The following is an 18545-nucleotide window of genomic DNA, read 5'->3' on the forward strand; positions in this document are numbered from 1 at the left end:
CGAAGAGCGGGACATGCCACCCCAAGCACCTGCTTGCTGCACTGGTGCTGGAGCTGGAGCTGCGGGGGGCTGTGCCTGCAGACAGTCAACGTCAGCAAAATGTCTCGCAGCCCGCAATCAGATTACCCTGATGAGCCGCAGGTGGCCCGTAGGCCACAGGTTGCCCAGCACTGCTGTAGACTGAATGGGCATGGAGGCTGAACAAACCTCACAATTCTTGTGGCATTCTTTCCAGCACAGAGCTCAGGACCAGTGGCAGAGCAATGGTGATTCCTAGCACAGCCAGTGCTTTTTAGTAGTGCATAAATGAAGGAGTTCAGTTTGCAATACTGTCAAGCGTAGAAAATAAGTTTCATGCAAACACTATGCTCACTTTTAAAAATATCATTACTTCCTGCATGACTTGCTTATGTCTCATAGTTTCCTCTGTGCCACACTGCGCAGGTTGCTGAAAGAGTGCTGAATGCCGTATCTTTTTCTTTCTAAAGTCTACCATGCTATATGCGCCACCTTCTGGGAATCCAACAACCTGGATGTGGAGCGATAGTACTGATTCTCTTCCTTTTCCCTGCAGTCTGAAACACCTCTTACTTGCAAATTCTGCAGTATTTTTGCATTCACTAATATGTGGACAATGTTCAGAATGCCCAAGAATCTGTCTATTTTAAGGTTTTCTATAGCCTCATTAGTGTAATAACACAAGCAGTAAATCCATGGTAAATTAGTTCCACATAGAGAGAGCCCACTGGATTTCAATTACATTGTCTACTCTTCTCTTTCCTTAGTAAGAAGAGTTAATAAAAAATTAGGCTCCCCCACACACACTTCACTTATGTTTTTTTGTTTGTTTGTGTGGTGGGACAGGTGATCTCTGTGTGTTGAGAGGAGAGGGGAGTTTTCGTGTTGTTTTTCTAGATACATACGGTTAAATTGCAAGGAAAGAGACTTTCCATAAGATAATATTTTGAGTACAGACTCATATATATTGTATTACAATTGTAGTTCTTGCCAACAGGATATCTATTTGTTTGGAGGAATATGTGAGTCTAAAGACGGTAATAAAACACCAAAGAATGATGTAATGAAATTAAGCCTAGGTGAGTAAAAATGCAAAAAGAGGGTTGTCAACCCAATTTTTTAATCACTGAATAGATCAAGATACTATCCAGAAGTATCCTAAAGCTAAATGGCTGCACAAGGACATAGTATTGTAATAAAATGAACCTGAGTACATCTTTAAATATGTGTGGAGCTACATAAAAATACATCCAAAGGCACAAATGTATCTCTGTAGTCAATATATGATCAATCATTTCATAATTTACTGAAAATTTGTAAGATTTAATTAAAAGTTGTATAATATTTATACACACATATATGCTCCAAATCTAACACCACTCTCTATCCTCTTAAAGATGTTATCACGCCTTCCAGTTTTGCCTTGAATCTGTAATGTAAGGTTGCGCAGCACTTTATGGCTTATGTTAGGTTGCAATGTTTCTCTAGACAAGCTCTGTAAACCACTTTAATTCAAGACTTTTTGTTGCCCAAGAGATTGCAGGAAATGCTGCCTTTGTTATCTTTTTGATCATGCAAGCCTCTGAACCTCTCCCTTCCATCCCTTGGTGAGCAGTTACTCACCCAAGTGGATCTGTAGAAGTCCTTGAGACTACATCAGCAAGTAACTGCTCAAGAGCAGGAGCAGGAGGTTCACAATGTGACCTACAGTGAGGCCTGGTCTACACTACGCGTTTAAACCAATTTTAGCAGAGTTAAACCGATTTAGCGCTGTACCCGTCCACACTACGAGGCCCTATATATCGATATAAAGGGGTCTTTAAATCGGTTTCTGTACTCCTCCCCAACGAGAGGAGTAGCGCTAAAATCGGTATTACCATATCGGATTAGGGTTAGTGTGGCCGCAAATCGATGGTATTGACCTCCGGGCGGTATCCCACAGTGCACTACTGACTGCTCTGGACAGCAATCTGAACTCTGATGCAGTGGCCAGGTAAACAGGAAAAGCCCCGCGAAATTTTGATTTTCATTTCCTGTTTGGCCAGCGTGGAGCTCTGATCAGCACGGGTGGTGATGCAGTCCCAAATCCAAAAAGAGCTCCAGCATGGACCGTACGGGAGATACTGGATCCAATCGCTGTATGGGGAAACAAATCTGTTCTATCAGAGCTCCGTTACAGAAGACGAAATGCCAAAGCGTTTGAAAAAAAATTCTACAGGCTGCACAGTGCTGCGTGACAAGCGTAACGGGAAGCCAGAGACTCAAATGGACACTCATGGAGGGAGGGAGGGGGTACTGAGGACTCCAGCTATCCCACAGTCCCCAGCAGTCTCCGAAAAGTATTTGCATTCTTGGCTGAGCTCCCAATGCCTGTAAGTTCAAACACATTGTCCGGCATGGTTCAGGGTATAGCTCGTCAATTTAGCCCCCCCCCCCCATGAAAGAAAAGGGAAAGAAATCGTTTCTTGACTTCTTTCAATGTCACCCTATGTCTACTGAATGCTGCTGGTAGACGCGATGCTGCAGCAGTGAAGAGCAGTATCCACTCCTCTCCCCTCCCTGGTGGCAGACGGTACAATATGACTGATATCTGTTGTCACCATCAGCCCGTGAGTGCTCCTGGCTTGCCTCAGGTGAGGTCGGCCGGGGGTGCCTGGGTAAAAATAGGAATGATTCCTGGTCATTCCCGGTAGATGGGACAGAATGGCTGGTAACCGTCCTCATCGTAGCAACTGGGGGCTGAGCTCCATCAGCCCCCTCCCTTTTCTGTGTAAAGAAAAGATTTTGTACTGCCTGGACTATCATAGCAGCGGGATCCTGGGCTCCTCTCCCCCACACCGCTTAATGTCCTGCCTGGACTGTCATAGCACCTGGAGGCTGCCTCCTCCTCATTTATCTCACTAACAAGTCACTGTTTCTTATTCTTGCATTCTTTATAACTTCATGACACAAATGGGGGGGGGACACTGCCACGGTAGCCCAGGAAGGTTGTGGGAGAAGGGAAGCAATGGGTGGGGTTGTTGCAGGGGCACCCCCCCGTGAATGGCATGTAGCTCATCATTTCTGCGGGATCTGACATGGAGCAGCTGTGCTCTCTGATACCCTGGTTCTCTAGTACACTTGCCCCATATTCTAGGCAGGACTGACTCTATTTTTAGAAACCATAAAGGAGGGATTGACTCGCGGAGTCATTCCCAGTTTTGCTTTTGTGCCCCCGGCTGATCTCAGCCAGGGGCACCCATGATAGCAGCAGACAGTACAGAAAGACAGATTACCATCATCTCATTGCCAATTTACACTGGCAGCAGACGGTACAGAACGACCGGTAACTGTCTCTGCTATCATGCAAAAGCAAATGAATGCTGCTGTGTAGCACTGGAGTATCGCCTCTGTCCGCGGCATCTAGTACACATACGATGACCATAAAAAAAAAAGCTGAACGGGCTCCATGGTTGCCATGCTATGGCATCTGCCAGGGCAATCCAGGGAAAAAAGGGCGCGAAATGATTGTCTGCCGTTGCTTTCCCGGGAGGAAGGAATGACTGACGCACTTTACCCAGAACCACCCGCGACAATGATTTGGCCCCATCAGCACTGGCCTCTCAACCCATAATTCTAAGGGGTGGGGGAGACTGCGGGAAACTATGGAATAGCTATGGAATAGCTACCCACAGTGCAACGCTCTGGAAATCGACGCTAAGCCTCGGACCATGGATGCACATCACCGAATTAATGTGCTTAGTATGGCCGCGGTGCATTCGACTTTATATAATCTGTTTTATAAACCAGTTTATGTAAAATCGGAATAATCCCGTAGTGTAGACGTACCCTGATTTGGCAGGGCTGCAAAAGCCATTCTTTAGGACAGTCAGATTTCAAATAAGATTTCACATGTTGTTCTAAACAGGGACATACCAGGGAGTTGTACAATACTCATGTTGGGCTGCAGTTAGTGACTGCTTAGCACATTTTTTCTAATTGTTTTCCTTAAACAGAGAAAGAAAATGTTACACCTGTTTATAAATTCATTGTCATTTAGTTTTCCATGTTTTGTGCAGAGAAGCTTTTTAACCAACTTTTTGGTTTAAAATAAAAAAGTATATTTAAAATTAAATCGTTTCAATGACATCTTTAAAAAGTTAAATCTGAAAATACACTAGATCACTTTTCTGTGTCTTCTTTCAAGGTGAATCACTGCAGGACACTAAGTAAAACGGAACTTTATGAGTGTAATTTATTATAGAGCCACAGTGTTGGTGAGAATTAGGGGGAGCAAGGAACTACTGGAAATATTTTCAAGAAAATTCATGCAACTTTTTTTAACTAGGGGTTTTGTTATTGTTGCTGTTGTTGTTTTCCCATGATTTCACACCCCAGAATTTCAGGTGACTGAAAACTATTTGCATGGAAGCCTGCAAAAACTTGAAAAGCTACTTTTGCGTGAAAATTCATCCACATGAATTTTAACAAAGTTGCTGGAGGAAGTTCCTTCCAAAACCCACATGATTGAATGGATTAAGTACAGCAGGACTGAACTGTGATCTGCTGGTGCTGAGTTGTTATTTTCAGAAGTTCTACCTTCTTGGCTATAATGCAGTATGGCAAAGGGCATGATCAGACAGGGCTCAGTCGCTGTGCTTTATGGCGCATACATAACCCCGTATTGTGAAATCTTTATACATAATTTTGTATTGGATCTACCAGAGTAACAACACAAATAGTGCCACAGAATGCAACTTCTACATCGTGTGTTCTTTGTGTCCTTTGTCACATATCATCACTCCTATCACATATCTTTTTTGCTTGACAATACATATCATCACTTTTTGTTGTGGCTCTCCCTTTGTGCCCTAAATTATTGTTTAGAGTTGTTGGTCTTGAATCAACCCTGAGATATTTTTTACTTCTATCAGCTTATTCCAGTGAACAAAGCCTTTAATGGCAGGAAGTCTACCTGGAAGTAGGATTGAGATTCAAAACACCTGTAACTCATGCGCTGCCTTGAGGTCCAGAGCCAGATAGCAATTATGAAAGTTTAAAGCTACCAAACACTTGGAGTGTTTTGTCACAAGGGTGTGAACTGAGTTCACGGTGTGTAGCTAAACAGATGCCATGTTCACTCCATAGATAGCTGCATTTCATTGATGGGCAGAGATCCCTGTATATGGAAGTGGGAAAACACTTTCGGATCACTTGAGATTAAAAGCCATTATATAAATGTAACAGATTTACTGCATTAACATTATTATCCTCCTTGACATTCCAAATAGACTTTCCTGTCATCTCCCATCCTTGGAATGTTTTTCTTAGCTGCTTATTTTGAGTAAATCTATTTTAAGACATTAACTTGGGTATACATTTCTTTTTGGAATGTGTTTGGCTTTAGTGATTTTGATTTTTCTGAGGTCAATCATTAGTCTTTGGAAGACTGAAAGATACCTGTCTGAAAGGGCCTTTCTACTTGTCATTAGAGGATTACCCAGAATTCTTTGTTTTGCATTTTCCCTGTGGCTTTCACTACTACTGTTCTTTACTTGGCAGCTCCTATAATTATACAAATATCTTAGGCTTGCAAGTGCTTCATGTGTAATACTGAGAATATCTAGGGCCTAATTTACTGCAAAGACATGTCTGTCAATGCGTTGACAGTAGATATGTTCTATTTTTGATTTCTGTCTTTTATATTTTACAGCAAAGATGAAATGGAAGATGCCACTTTATGTAGGGATCCCCCCTGCTTGCAGACACAACCATGTAGCATTTATTCTTCATAGCCATGTAAGTGAATGTAATGTTAAAGCAGAATTCTGCCACCCCTAAACTTTACTAACTGTGTTTCATCCTTACTGATTTAAAGTGCCTACCTGCAATCTGTATTTATTCAGGCAACATACAGCTTGGCTGTTTCTTCAGTTCTTAAATGTATATGTAATCCCCCTATAGACCTACATTTTAGTTTTCTATTTTCTATTAAGTCCCATGTTGATTTTAATAATTATTTTCAAAACACAATTTACAATAATTAAATAGTTGCATTTAACAAAATAAAAACAGTTTATTAATACATGAAACAATGTACAGGAAGTCCAATAAATCAAGGTATTTTTCCACCCTTAAGGGCAGTAGCAGGAGCAGAGTGAAGTATGAGCAAGGCTTCTTATGGATTGTTGTCACTCACCACACTGTTTCAAGTATAAATGTAGACTTCCAAGTATTCCGCTCAGCATCTTTTTAACTGTGAAAGAGTTCTCCACAGGAGCTACACCACAAAGGCTGTTGCTCCAGCTCTTCTTCACATCCCAGCAATATCTCTGGATATCTTTTTCTCAGATTCTCTCTTGTTTTTCAGTGATTAAATTTCAAAGGTCTTTGCCTTGAGCATTTCAATACATTTTTGCAGCTGTTCATCAATTGTTTTTTCAGTGCTCTGGTGGCTGACTCTGGCACCTGTCTGAAGCTCTGGCACTCCTGGTTTCTTGTGCTTGACATTGTCTCTGCACCTCAATGCCTGTTTTGGTGCAGCTGCATTTTTTTCTTTGTACTTCAGTGCCTGTGCTTCTAGTGACTCAGTGCTACTGTAGTACCTCACCACCCATATTTCTCAGTGGTTTAACCCAAACTTTGCATTTCGGCTTGGCTTCCATTTTGGCATTTAGCATTTGCTTCACTATTCCACATCTTTGGGACACTACTTAATGTAGCAATTTGTCTATTAGGTATGGTGGGTGCTTCCCTGGAGGAGACTGCATCCTTTTCCTTTTCACAGGAAGTAACTTCTAACATGGAAGGAAGGTTGCTCAGTAGCAATTCATGTGAATGAAACATAACTGATGTCTGTGATGACTGATGATCTTTGTGCCATCTGTCTTGGAGTCAGCCACAACATGCATAGGTGACAGATATTCTTGCAAATATTACCCAAAGAACTTTAAAAAATGTTCAGAATGACTCCAAGCACTCTTTGATAAACTCCTGGGGTACTCCTGTAAGTCCAAAACAAGGCTGTCAAGGTGTGTCACATCACAGGCTAAACCCTTAAGGCATAAAACTGAGTTGGCCAAGACCCCTGAGCATTAGGACTCAGCATTGGTGCTGTGCTGGTACAAACTGACCTCTATGTCACGTCCATTGTAGCCTTTTCTTCAAAGTGGCCCACACAGTCACCTCTAGCATTTTGCGGTTCCACTAAGTATCGGTTCCTGAATGCACTCGAGTGGTCTAGGAGCTTGATCTTGCAGTGAGATCAATGACAAAGCTCACATTGACTCCAGTGGTGCAGGATCAGGCCTTCAGTCCTTGACGTCAGTTGTTCTGAGCTCCAGCTTCTCAGGTAAGGAGGGACCCTCCACATGAGAGACTGCGGTAGAAGACACTGATTGCAGGCCAGCAGCGCTCCCCTGTTGAAGCTGCTAACTAGGCAGCTCTATAGTGTGGGCTCTAAACTTTCTTTTTCAGGCAGTAAATATAAACTAAAAGGTGTTTTTGTGTGTATTTTATTTTATTTATTTAACACTTTCCACCCAATAGTGTTGCCAATGCATTGGAGTGAGCAACAGAAATTACTCAGGACTATTCCTCCATGAGATTAGATGGTAGATTAGTTCTTGCCAGCACAAGAACTGTGAGAACAGCTAAGGAGACTCTTTTCTGAACTACTGGAAGTCCCAAAATGAGCATAAAATCACTCTCTGGGATGAGCTGCTCCTCTTCTTCCAGAGGAGCAGGGAGATTGGAAACATCTTCTCTAGAGGAAATTAGGGAGCAACTTCTGTAGGGTCCTGCATAGATCAGGCTGAGCATTTCCTCTTCTTCTCTGGGGCAAGGCAGGCAGATTATGTCAGAGTCTTCTATGTGGGGATCCCAGGCAGTGACACAGTCAGTCATTTTCCATGTAATGGAATTATACAGTTTTTTCAAGAAGAGTTTTACTGTATTCGATTGAAGTGAGCACCAGGAACCATAAATACAGAATGTACTATACTAAAGGGCCTCTGCAAACATTAACTGATACATTAATGTGATTATGCAACCCTGTCATTATTTTGGTTTGCTATTGATCTCACTTGCTTTTTTATTGTTCCCAGCTCTATATCTTTGGTGGCATGAATGAGGAAGAAGAACTCAATGATATAATGGGGATGAAATTGATAAACCCATCAGACAGACAACCTAGTAAGTTTACTATGAATTTGGCAAATTCTAAACTTATTGTTAACTTGAAACCAATTCTTCATGTCTCTGTCCTTTCCCACTCCCATCTTATGCCAAATTCTGTGATAATATGTCTACAGAAAGACATTACTATTATGTTTGCTTAACATAGGTTTCCAGAGCTGCTGTTCACTCCTTAAAATGCTGTTTAATATATCACCTAAACTGACAGTCATGATCTCTGGAAAACATACACTCTATCTGGTCTTATAGGGCCAAGTCCTCTGAGGTGCTGAGTGCCAGCTGCGAGGAACTCAACTCCTTTGACATTCATTGACTTGAAGATCAAATAGCAGTATGCATGTTTTCTTTCAGTTAACTTTAGTAGGAGTTAAGAGCTCTTATCACCTGGTAGGATCACATGCTCAGGTATTACCTTATTTTACACTGTAAAATAGTACACTAAAATGTGCTTAGTCCCTTAATACCATAGGATTGGTTTTCCACCTATTGGGTTATTACTAATGTCACTTCACACATGGTATAAAGTTAAACTCTTACTTTTAGTCTTTTTTAAATAAGAATAATGGTAATATCAGCTAGTTGTAGTCATAGATCCAACTAAAATATTGTAAGTGTAACAGGATGCGGCCCTCTGCTCACTTCTGTGTTCTTGTTCAAATGACTGTAACAACTCTGGTTTGTAAACACTCACATATAGCTTATTTGGGTTATCTCAACCACCACCTCTTTTACAGTCCATGCAGCAATTCCATTTACAGTGACATACAAACCTCATCCCCCTTTTGCCAGCAGGAAGAGAGGATAGAGATCTTGCCACACAGAGATCTCCCTTTTACCCAGCCCTATTCCTATCCCTTATGCCATTCTCATTGCCCCTTCTCCTTGCACTTCCTTCCTGTGTGCCATTCTACTCTTTCAGTTAATGGGTTAACTAGCTTGTTAGCGCCCCCAGCTCAAACTGATCTAGTAATTAGCCCCAGCTTCACAAGAACATAAGAATGGCCATACTGGGTCAGACCAAAGTAGCCTAGTATCCTGTCTTCTGACAGTGGCCAATACCAGGTGCCGTAGAGGGAATGAACAGAACAGGTAATTACCAAGTGATCCATCCCCTGTCACCCATTCCCAGGTTCTGACAAACAGAGACTAGGGACACCATCCCTGTCCATCCTGGCTAATAGCCACTGATGGACCTATCCTCTATGGCTTCCATCAGTCAGGTCTTCTTTGGGGAAACTACTTGGACTTAAATTGACTAGAGTGCTGGTTCAGCTGCTGGTTCTCATCACTCTGTCACAGTAAGTAATAGTTCATCTAAAATGTGTTTTCTTATTAAATGTCTAAGTAAAACGAGCACAGTAGCTCATAACAAAAGGAGCACTGGCACTAACACTAAGGTAATCCTACCACATGATCTTGTTGTCACTTACAGGTAGGATTTTTCTTCTTGCGCAAAAGCCCCAAGTCAGTCAGGGGAAGTTCTAGAAAAGACTGTACAATGGCCTTTCAACCAACCTTGGCCTATTGCATAAAATGTTGCCAAACGTAACAGACTTTGTGTCAAACCTTAGTCCCAGATTTGGACCTTAGCGTCCAAAATATGGGGGTTAGCATGAAAACCTCCAAGCTTAGTTACCAGCTTGGACCTGGTACTTGCTGCCACCACCCAAAAAATTAGAGTGTTTTGGGGCACTCTGGTCCCCCTGAAAAACCTTCCCTGGGGACCCCAAGACCCAAATCCCTTGAGTCTCACAACAAAGGGAAATAATCCTTTTTCCCTTCCCCCCTCCAGGTGCTCCTGGAGAGATACACAGAAGCAACCTCTGTGAATCTAAGCAGAAGGAGTCCACCCTCTGTAATTCCAATCCTGGAAACAAAAGCACTTTCCTCTTCACCCAGAGGGAATGCAAAATCAGACTTCCCCCTGACTTCTTCCTCCCACCAATTCCCTGGTGAGCTGCAGACCCAATTCCCTGAAGTTCCCCACTAAAGAAAAACTCCAACAGGTCTTAAAAGAAAGCTTTATATAAAAAGAAAGAAAATACATACAAATGGTCTCTCTGTATTAAGGTGACAAATACAGGGTCAATTGCTTAAAAGAAAGATGAATAAACAGCCTTATTCAAAAAGAATACAATTCAAAGCACTCCAGCAACTATAGACATGTAAATACCAAAGAAAAGAAATCATATAACTCACTATTTGATCTCTTTGTCCTTACAACTTGGAAACAGAAGATTAGAAAACAGAAATCACTTCTCAAAGCTGAGAGAAAAGCAGGCAGACAGACAAAGACTCCGACACAACTTCCCTCCACCCAGAGTTGAAAAAAAATCCTGTTTCCTGATTGGTCCTCTGGTCAGGTGCTTCAGGTGAAAGAGACATTAACCCTTAGCTATCTGTTTATGACACTTTGTCTAACAGTTACTATAAGCATTTGATTATAATGTTACAAGGACTACAAAAGTATTTTTTTCTCCTGCTGATAATAGCCCACCTTAACTGATTACTCCCATCAAAGTTAGTATGGCAACACCCATTTTTTCATGTCCTCTCTATATATATATATATCTTCCTACTGTATTTTCCACTGCACGCATCTGAAGTGGGTTTTAGCCCATGAAAGCTTATGCTCAGATATATTTGTTAGTCTCTAAGGTGCCACAAGTACTCCTCGTTCTTTTTGCTGATACTAACACGGCTACCATTCTGAAACCTGAACTGATTTTAATTCATGACATTACTAAAAGCTGTTTAAAAATATCTGAGAGAATACATTTTATTTTACCCATAAAAGGTGGTGTGAATCGTTAATGCCTACAATTCTCATTTTGTGAATTAGGAGTCTTAATTAACAGCATCCCAGTAATATGTGTCTACCATATTTCCAGACTAGACAGCATATTATGGAGTGAGCAGTGTTGTTTTCACAATTACAAGATGTCATCACACTATCCCATTTTGTGGGTGTCAGCCTAGTAATGTACTCCACCGTCATTTGTACACTGTGTGACTGGTGACCTTTTCACCTGCATACATCCTCACTATCCCTTTTTATAATTGGCAATAGGTAATTCTCATCAGGGACAGGGTTTAGTTCAACATTACAAATTTTTGTTTTCATTCAAAGCTCTGAAGCTTTTCCAGTATCCCTTGGACAGTCCCCAATTGGGTCAGTTTCCCTGCAACACAATTCCTCCTCCAACAAGCCCCATCTCCCCTCAGCTAGCAGCAGGATCTTCAATGGTATGAAAAAGGACTCTTCTCTCCCACGTTGGTAGCAGGCCCTCTTGGTGAGGAAGGTCCTCTGTGGCCTGTCTGGCTGATCTCTTTCAGTGGCAAGTCATTTCTGGGGAGGAGGTTGCTGTGCAAACTTCTAATTTGAGGTGTGGACCTCTATCTTCCCACTGGAGGCAGTAACTGGGTGGCAAGACCCTGAGGTCTAAGTGATGCATTTCTCTTCATACTCCATTACACTATGGAATTGCCTTGGGCTTTCACCCCAGAATGCACAATGTGTGCTTCTCAAGTCGGAGAACAATTGAAATCTCATGCTTGCTGCATTCTGGAGCTCAAGTTAATAGTAAAGCCTGGCAGTGTCAGGAAGTGGAAGAAAGCTGCGACAAATAAGATTGCAAGCCACTGGGCATATTCGCTGGCTGGGGAGGGCACAATTAAGCTCCCAACAACTATTTAGGCTAAGACCCATCTTCAGGATTGGCTTTATTTTCAAATCTGTCTGCTGTCCTTGACTAAGAGTATGTCCATGCTGCAAATAAAAACCTGCAGCTGGCCCATGCCCACTTACTCAGGCTGAAGGGCTGTTTCATTGCTGTGTAGACTTCCTGGCTCAGGCTGCAGCCCAAGTTCTGGGAACCTCACACTTTACGAGTCTTAGAGACCAGGTTCCAATCCGATCCTGGAAGTCTACACTGCAAAGAAGCAGCCCCACAGCCCAAGCTCTGGGAGCCCCAGTCAGCTGGCACGGGCCAGCCGCAGGTATCTAATTGCACTGTAGACATACCCTAAAAAGCAGGAAGCATTATATCTGCCTTACGGTAGGTCACATATTTGGTACTAGTCATGTGCCCTGCCACTGCAGCTCACGGTTTTAAAAGGCTCAAGGACTATCACAAGTTTCCTGAGGGTCTGGGACATGTGCATGTTCACCAAGGCCCATCTTGCATGCATGCAGAGGTACAGATGTTTCCAAGTGTTGTGTAATAAAATGCGAGAAAAGAAAATGAAGAGTTGGGGAGAGAGAGAGAGAGAGAGAGAGAGAGATTGAGAGAGAGAGAGAGAGAGAGAGAGAGAAGCAAGAGCCCATCTCAGCTGATCTCAGTCCATCATGCTGGTACAGAGAGGCAATTCCTGATGTAGCTAGAATACAAGTAATATAGGGGTTTACTCTTATTCAATATTTATATTACAGTAGTACTCAAAAGCCCCAAACAGGATCAGGGTCCTATTATGTGAAGCCTTATATAAACCAAGATGTGGACACAGTCCATGTCCTGAAGAGTTTAATATCAATAACTTAAGCTGCACCTGAAAGTGAATAGGGATAGTCTTTGGAGGGCTTGTATAATGTGTTCCAGGCAGCATACCTATTCCCAACATGGCAAGCTGGCAGCCACATTGTGTATCAACTGAAGTTTCAAATGATCTTGAGTGTGTAATTTTTGCTATGCTAACATTTTATCACTTCAAAACTTGTCTTGCGGAATGAACATTCATAGCAGTTTAAAAAGCTATACATGTTGTTGTAATTATATGGTCTCAGCCAAAATACATTATAAAAATAGTAGAAAGATCCCATAATGGTTCTGATCTATCACTTCACCTTGTTCATAAAATGTGTTAATAGACTAATGGCAAACTGATGTCTTAATTTCAGTAATGAAGGAGATTCTCTCAGAATTGGAATCCAGGGAGTAAGCAGCAGGTATTCTTTATATTTTTGTTTCTTTGCTTTCTTTCCTTCTAGGGAAAGACAGGAAGATTGAATATTTGTGATTTTTTTCATATTAGCTCTGCCTTGACTGAGCTGGCCTCTCCATGTAGTACAAAGTATTTTCTGTCTATAAATCATCGTAAATATGTGATTAGTTGATTTTTTTGAACCTGGCTAATCACTAATTGCCCACATTTCAGTGACAAATACAATAGCCCGGCTACATAATCAATTCCCTTGCTACTCAGAGAACAGCATTTTCATAGGGATAGAGGAATAGGCTGATATTCAGATGTGGGTCCTATTATTCTGGACCCTTAATACAAAGACTGTCTGCCTTTACTCCTCTTCTTCTCTGGTTATCAGAGACTATGTCTACACTGGGCCTGTACCCAAGGTCTGGCTCACATGCATGCATCTCATATTAGCTAAGCCCACCACCAGAGTCCACACTGCAGAGCTGCACAGACGCTATACCCCATGTAGCCATGTCCTTACTGACAGTGTAGCTACATGGCGTTTCATATACCTGAGTGTTCTCGCCATCTGGAGAAGCCCTAGTATTGGTTTGTGGGAGAACTTGTCTGTTCTTCTCAGACCGCTGTGCAGAAGTGCTTTCAGCCTGCCATATTTTAAATGCTGTTTTTTGTGTGTGCGGCACTTGCAAGTTGTGAATGCTGTTCACTTCTATCCATTCCAGTCCAGGAAAAGCCTGGGACCAACTGATCAGCTGCTCCTGTTTGCAAATGAATGGTTTATATAGCAGAGCAGATGTTCAGCAAGACACTGGATGGCATTTCAGGAGCACTTTCTGAGACAAAGGAAAGCAGCTGAACTTGGAGGAGGGTTCATTCACAGCAGACTGGACACAGCTACTGAATGCCATAATTGGTCCTTATTTAATGTATAGACCGGCATATCTGATGCAGGACAACTAGCATAATGTGGTAGGACCACATGTGTCCATCTTGGATACCATGTGGTGTCAGCCTGGGGACACGGAAGTCTGAGGACAGGGTGGATGCCCTCTGGGAGTCTCCTATGTACCTCCCTCTGTCCAGGATACACAATAAAGAGTATTTAAAACTAAACTTTTCTCAGCTTGATCCATCTTGGATATCACATAGTGGTGGTGGCAGCTGGAGTGAGGGCGTCCGGAGAGAGGGAAGATGCCTTATTTATGTTACCATCTGCCTGGGCTTCAGGTGGTCAGGCTGATGGCCACAGGATCTTTAGAGGAGGAGATGAAGGGGCACACAAAGTGACTAAGTTTAAGATTTATTAACCAAATAATAGTGGTGAGGGCTGGGCGCGCCCCACATCACTCAAAGGCAGGAAGAAAACATGAGTGCCCGAGCGCTAACCCCCTTTCCATACTTATCCAAGGCTGGCCAAGCCTGGGGTAACGTAAGAAGAAGTGGGGAAAGGGTTAGATGAGAGTTCTGCCCTGTGCACAGGTCATCTAGGGTCGCTGTAAATCTCTGTCTTGCTTCAGCTCTCAGGAGGTTTTAAGCCCTAGGTTCTTCTGGGGTCAATTTCGTCCTGGGACCCCCGTCCCCCATGCTCTCTGTGCCAGTCTGAACCGGCCTTCCACGCCTCCCTTGGCTTCCCCAAAACACACCAGTTTCAGGGGTTGTGATACTGTTGTGTTCCCACTCGCTGGCCTTCGCAATCTATAGTTTTGCAACCCCTTCAGTTCTATCGGCTCAGTTCTCCTTTATCACGGCTGACGGGTTTGTGATACAGGTTCTGGCTGTTTAGCAGCAGAGAGCTTGTTTGTGTGCACTGGCCTTAGGCTGCAGTTTCGTTCCTTATCTTCGTTCCTTATCTTTGGATCGTCAAGTTAACCCGTTCCTTCTCCCTTCCTTCCCCTTCGGCCCCTTGTAACCTGCAAAGGAATCTTCCATTCCACATTCACACTTTTAACCCTTCCCAAATACTTCCCAATGCATATAGAGGTGTTAGCAATATACAATGCTGGTGCTTACCCAGAGGACCCCATTGGGGGGAAGGGGGGGCATTTTATTGTGACACTATGAGAGTTCCTTGTGTAGTGCCCTCCACCCAGGATAAACAAATCTGTTCCTGGAACATAACATCCTTCTCCACAGCAGAACAGGGAATTGTGTGCATGACAATGGAAGAATAAGTAGACTCAAGGACAGGTGACCACATCATCGCTATGACCACACCACACAATGACCAGGTAGCAAGGTGGGTCATGGGTCAGTGTGCAGCCTTACCTAGGCCCCCAGACAGGTTTGCCAACTCCATTTCTACACACCTTTGAACACATATCTCAGGGATTTGAGTGTGAATGACAGGATTGTAGGAGGCAATGACTAGCGATTTGACACACAGAAAGCTGGAAATGTAGACATACTATCAGAGAACATCTCTTGCCACCCTGGCGTCCATGTGAGCAAAGACACTCATCTGTCTTCTCAGCAAGGATGCTGGTGATATTCATTCACCTCCTGAAGACTTAAGGAGGGAAGACCTGAAATAGTAGATTGAGGATATCAAGTAGAAAAGATACTGGATACGGGTAGAGGAAAAATAGAAGAGTCAAAGATTACACTAATGCTGAAAGATGAGTTCGCAAATATTGCTGTTGTTTCGCAAATGTATTATTTATTTCACCCAACTGTAGCATATAGCTCTGTGCTTAACAACTTTGTCCCCTTAAACTAAATCAATATTCTAATACCTGACCTCAAATAACTTCCAGAACAACCAAGAGAAAAAGAGAATTCACTTCCTTTGCAGCCATTTTTATTTGTTTAGAAAGTGTTTAGTTTCAGGATCTTTATTAATACCATGATTTTGTCTATGTGTGTGTGTGTAGGTTTACTCCCACCAAAATACCCAAAGTGAAATATGAATTAATGGCATCACCTTTTCCTGCCATAATGGAGTCCCCACCTGCAACCCCAGTAAGTATCTCACCTCAGTTTCACTAGATCTAAGGAGGTTTGTTTCTTTGTGTAACATTGGAGCTGTGGTTTGTTCAGAACACTTAGGAAATGTGCATCACCTGAAACCTAAGCAGTAAGACGTGACAGGATATGCTTCATGCTATACAACATTATCCCGCAGGTGCCTTGTGAGGAAACAAAGCTAAGGCAAGCGTTCTGAATCTCTTGGGCATGATGTTGCACCTTATTGTGCCTCTGGCTAATTACAAAATGGCTTCATGAAAGAAAAAATATTCCTGTTTGCTTGGGGTTTAGTTGGCTGTTTTTTTTAGTGTGGATTTTATATAGATCCTTCCACTGGAGGAAAAAAGTCAAATAAACAAACATTTTAAGAGCCAGATCTCTCTTTCACACACACCCTGACTGGAATGCCCAAAAGGGAGGCGAACTCATGAGGTGACCCTGGCAGAGATTTTCTTGAACAGCCCTTAAGGATTTGTGGAGAGGAATGTCTGTACTGAGAACAGGAATTGTCTTATGGGGGTGACTGCTGCATTGCTGCTTCTTCTACCACCCCCGGGCAACATAATTTCTGCAGTTACTGGCTGGGGTCCCCCTGTGGCAGCTCAGTAGCTGCTGCAGAGGTGACTCAAAGGGAGCAATATAGCTCTCAACTGTAGTGCTTCCACCTAGCTGTCTGTAAGGCAGTTTGCAGTGCCTCAGAAAGCAACACTTCCCCTCTTCAGCTTTTTGGTCTTGTACCATGAACTCAGCAGCATTCTATCCATGATGCAGAGCTCCAGCAGAGAAGCATTAGGGTTGCCAATTTGTTTGACTGTATTCCTGGAGGTTTCATCTCATGACATGATCTTTAATTAAAGATTAATCTTTAATTCCTGGATACTCCCGGGCAATCCTGGATGGATGGCAACCCTAAGGCTACGTCTTCACTACCCGCCGTATTGGTGGGTAGCAATCGATTGCTCAGGGATCGATATATCACGTCTCATCTAGACGCAATATATCGATCCCCGAATGCGCTTATATCGATTCCGGAACTCCACCAACCCGAACGGAGTTGCGGAGTCGACATGGGGAGCCGCGGACATCGATCCCACACCATGAGGATGGTCGGTAATTCGATCTTAGATACTTCGACTTCAGCTACATTATTCACGTAGCTGAAGTTGCGTATCTGAGATCGATTTTCCCCTGTAGTGTAGACCAGCCCTAAGAAGCATCCACATTCAGTAAGGAGTGGGGGATGGAGTGACAGAGGAAGTACGGACGCTCCTCAGCTTCTGCAGGCATTCCATTCCAGAACGCCTTGCGTAACTCGAATTTTGCAAAAGTCGGGAACATATATCCGACCATTATGCAAAAACAAAAACAAAAACAAAAACTTTCTAGCTTATGAAATTTACAGATCCTTTTCCACAAATGCAGATTTGTGTAAGTTGGGTTTGCATAACCTATGGAGCCTCTGTTCTCCCTCTTCTATGCAGCAAGTTCAAGCGTTCCTGCCTGGCCTTGTTTATACTAAGCATGAAAGTAAGAAAAAGGGATCTGCAGAACCAGAACCTATTTTAATAATTTTGTTTATTCTGAAAGAGGTTTCTCTTCCTTTCTCCTTTGACTTAGAGGAAATGGGGGGTTAAACACTGAACATATTCTCTTTTGGGGGAAGCTGCTAAAGTGTTTGAGGCCTGGTCCACACTACAGCGTTAAATCGATTTAAACAGCGTTAAATCGATTTAACACTGTACCCGTCCACACTACAAGGCACCTTTAAATCGATTTTAAGGGCTCTTAAATCGATTTCTGTACTCCTCCCCAACGAGAGGAGTAACCCTAAAATCGATATTACTATATCGATTTAGGGTTAGTGTGGACGGAAATCGAAGTTATTGGTCTCATTCTTTTACTGAGCTACCCAGAGTGCACCACTCCGGAAATCGATGGTAGCCTAGGACCATGGACGCACACCACCGAATTAATGTGCCCTAGTGTGGACGCGTAAAATCGATTTTATAAAACCAGTTTTATAAAACCGGTTTTAATAATTTCGATTTTATGCTGTAGTGTAGACGTGGCCTGAGTATCTCCAGGAGGAGTAAAAGAGAGAGAGAGAGCTCAATGGTTTGAGCATTGGCCTGCTAAACCCAAGGTGGTGAGCTCATTCCTTGAGGGGACCATTTAAGGATCTGGGGCAAAAATCTGTCTGGGAATTGGTCCTGCTTTGAGCAGGGGATTGGACTAGATGATCTCCTGAGGTCCCTTTCAACCCTGATACTCTATGATTAATTAGTTAAATAAATAAACTGGAGAGAAAGCTCTGAGGGGGGACATAATGTATTTCATCTTTCCCACCTGACAGGAGTATCATGTGAATGGCCTCCACTCTGAGTCATCTCTTTTGTTGCTAAAGTTTTGATCTGAAGGTATTTTTTTGGCCGGGGACAGGAGGGAGGGAGGCTCTT

The 18545-nt window shown here is 42.9% G+C and overlaps 1 protein-coding gene across 2 annotated transcripts in view; it reads left to right on the plus strand.

The window, feature by feature from the left end:
• Window positions 1-18545, plus strand: part of LOC115653151 (host cell factor 2-like) — a 100471-nt gene that overhangs the window by 57775 nt on the left and 24151 nt on the right. For both annotated transcript variants that reach the window (XM_030565961.1, XM_030565962.1), the window contains 5 exons: window positions 1016-1097; window positions 5711-5796; window positions 8103-8190; window positions 13091-13138; window positions 15996-16083. In XM_030565961.1, the coding sequence (XP_030421821.1) occupies window positions 1016-1097; window positions 5711-5796; window positions 8103-8190; window positions 13091-13131 (297 nt within the window). In that variant the 3' untranslated portion in view covers window positions 13132-13138; window positions 15996-16083. The remainder of the gene's footprint in view (window positions 1-1015; window positions 1098-5710; window positions 5797-8102; window positions 8191-13090; window positions 13139-15995; window positions 16084-18545) is intronic.

The sequence above is a fragment of the Gopherus evgoodei genome, chromosome 6 (assembly GCF_007399415.2).
Source record: "Gopherus evgoodei ecotype Sinaloan lineage chromosome 6, rGopEvg1_v1.p, whole genome shotgun sequence".
Lineage (NCBI taxonomy): Eukaryota > Metazoa > Chordata > Testudines > Testudinidae > Gopherus > Gopherus evgoodei.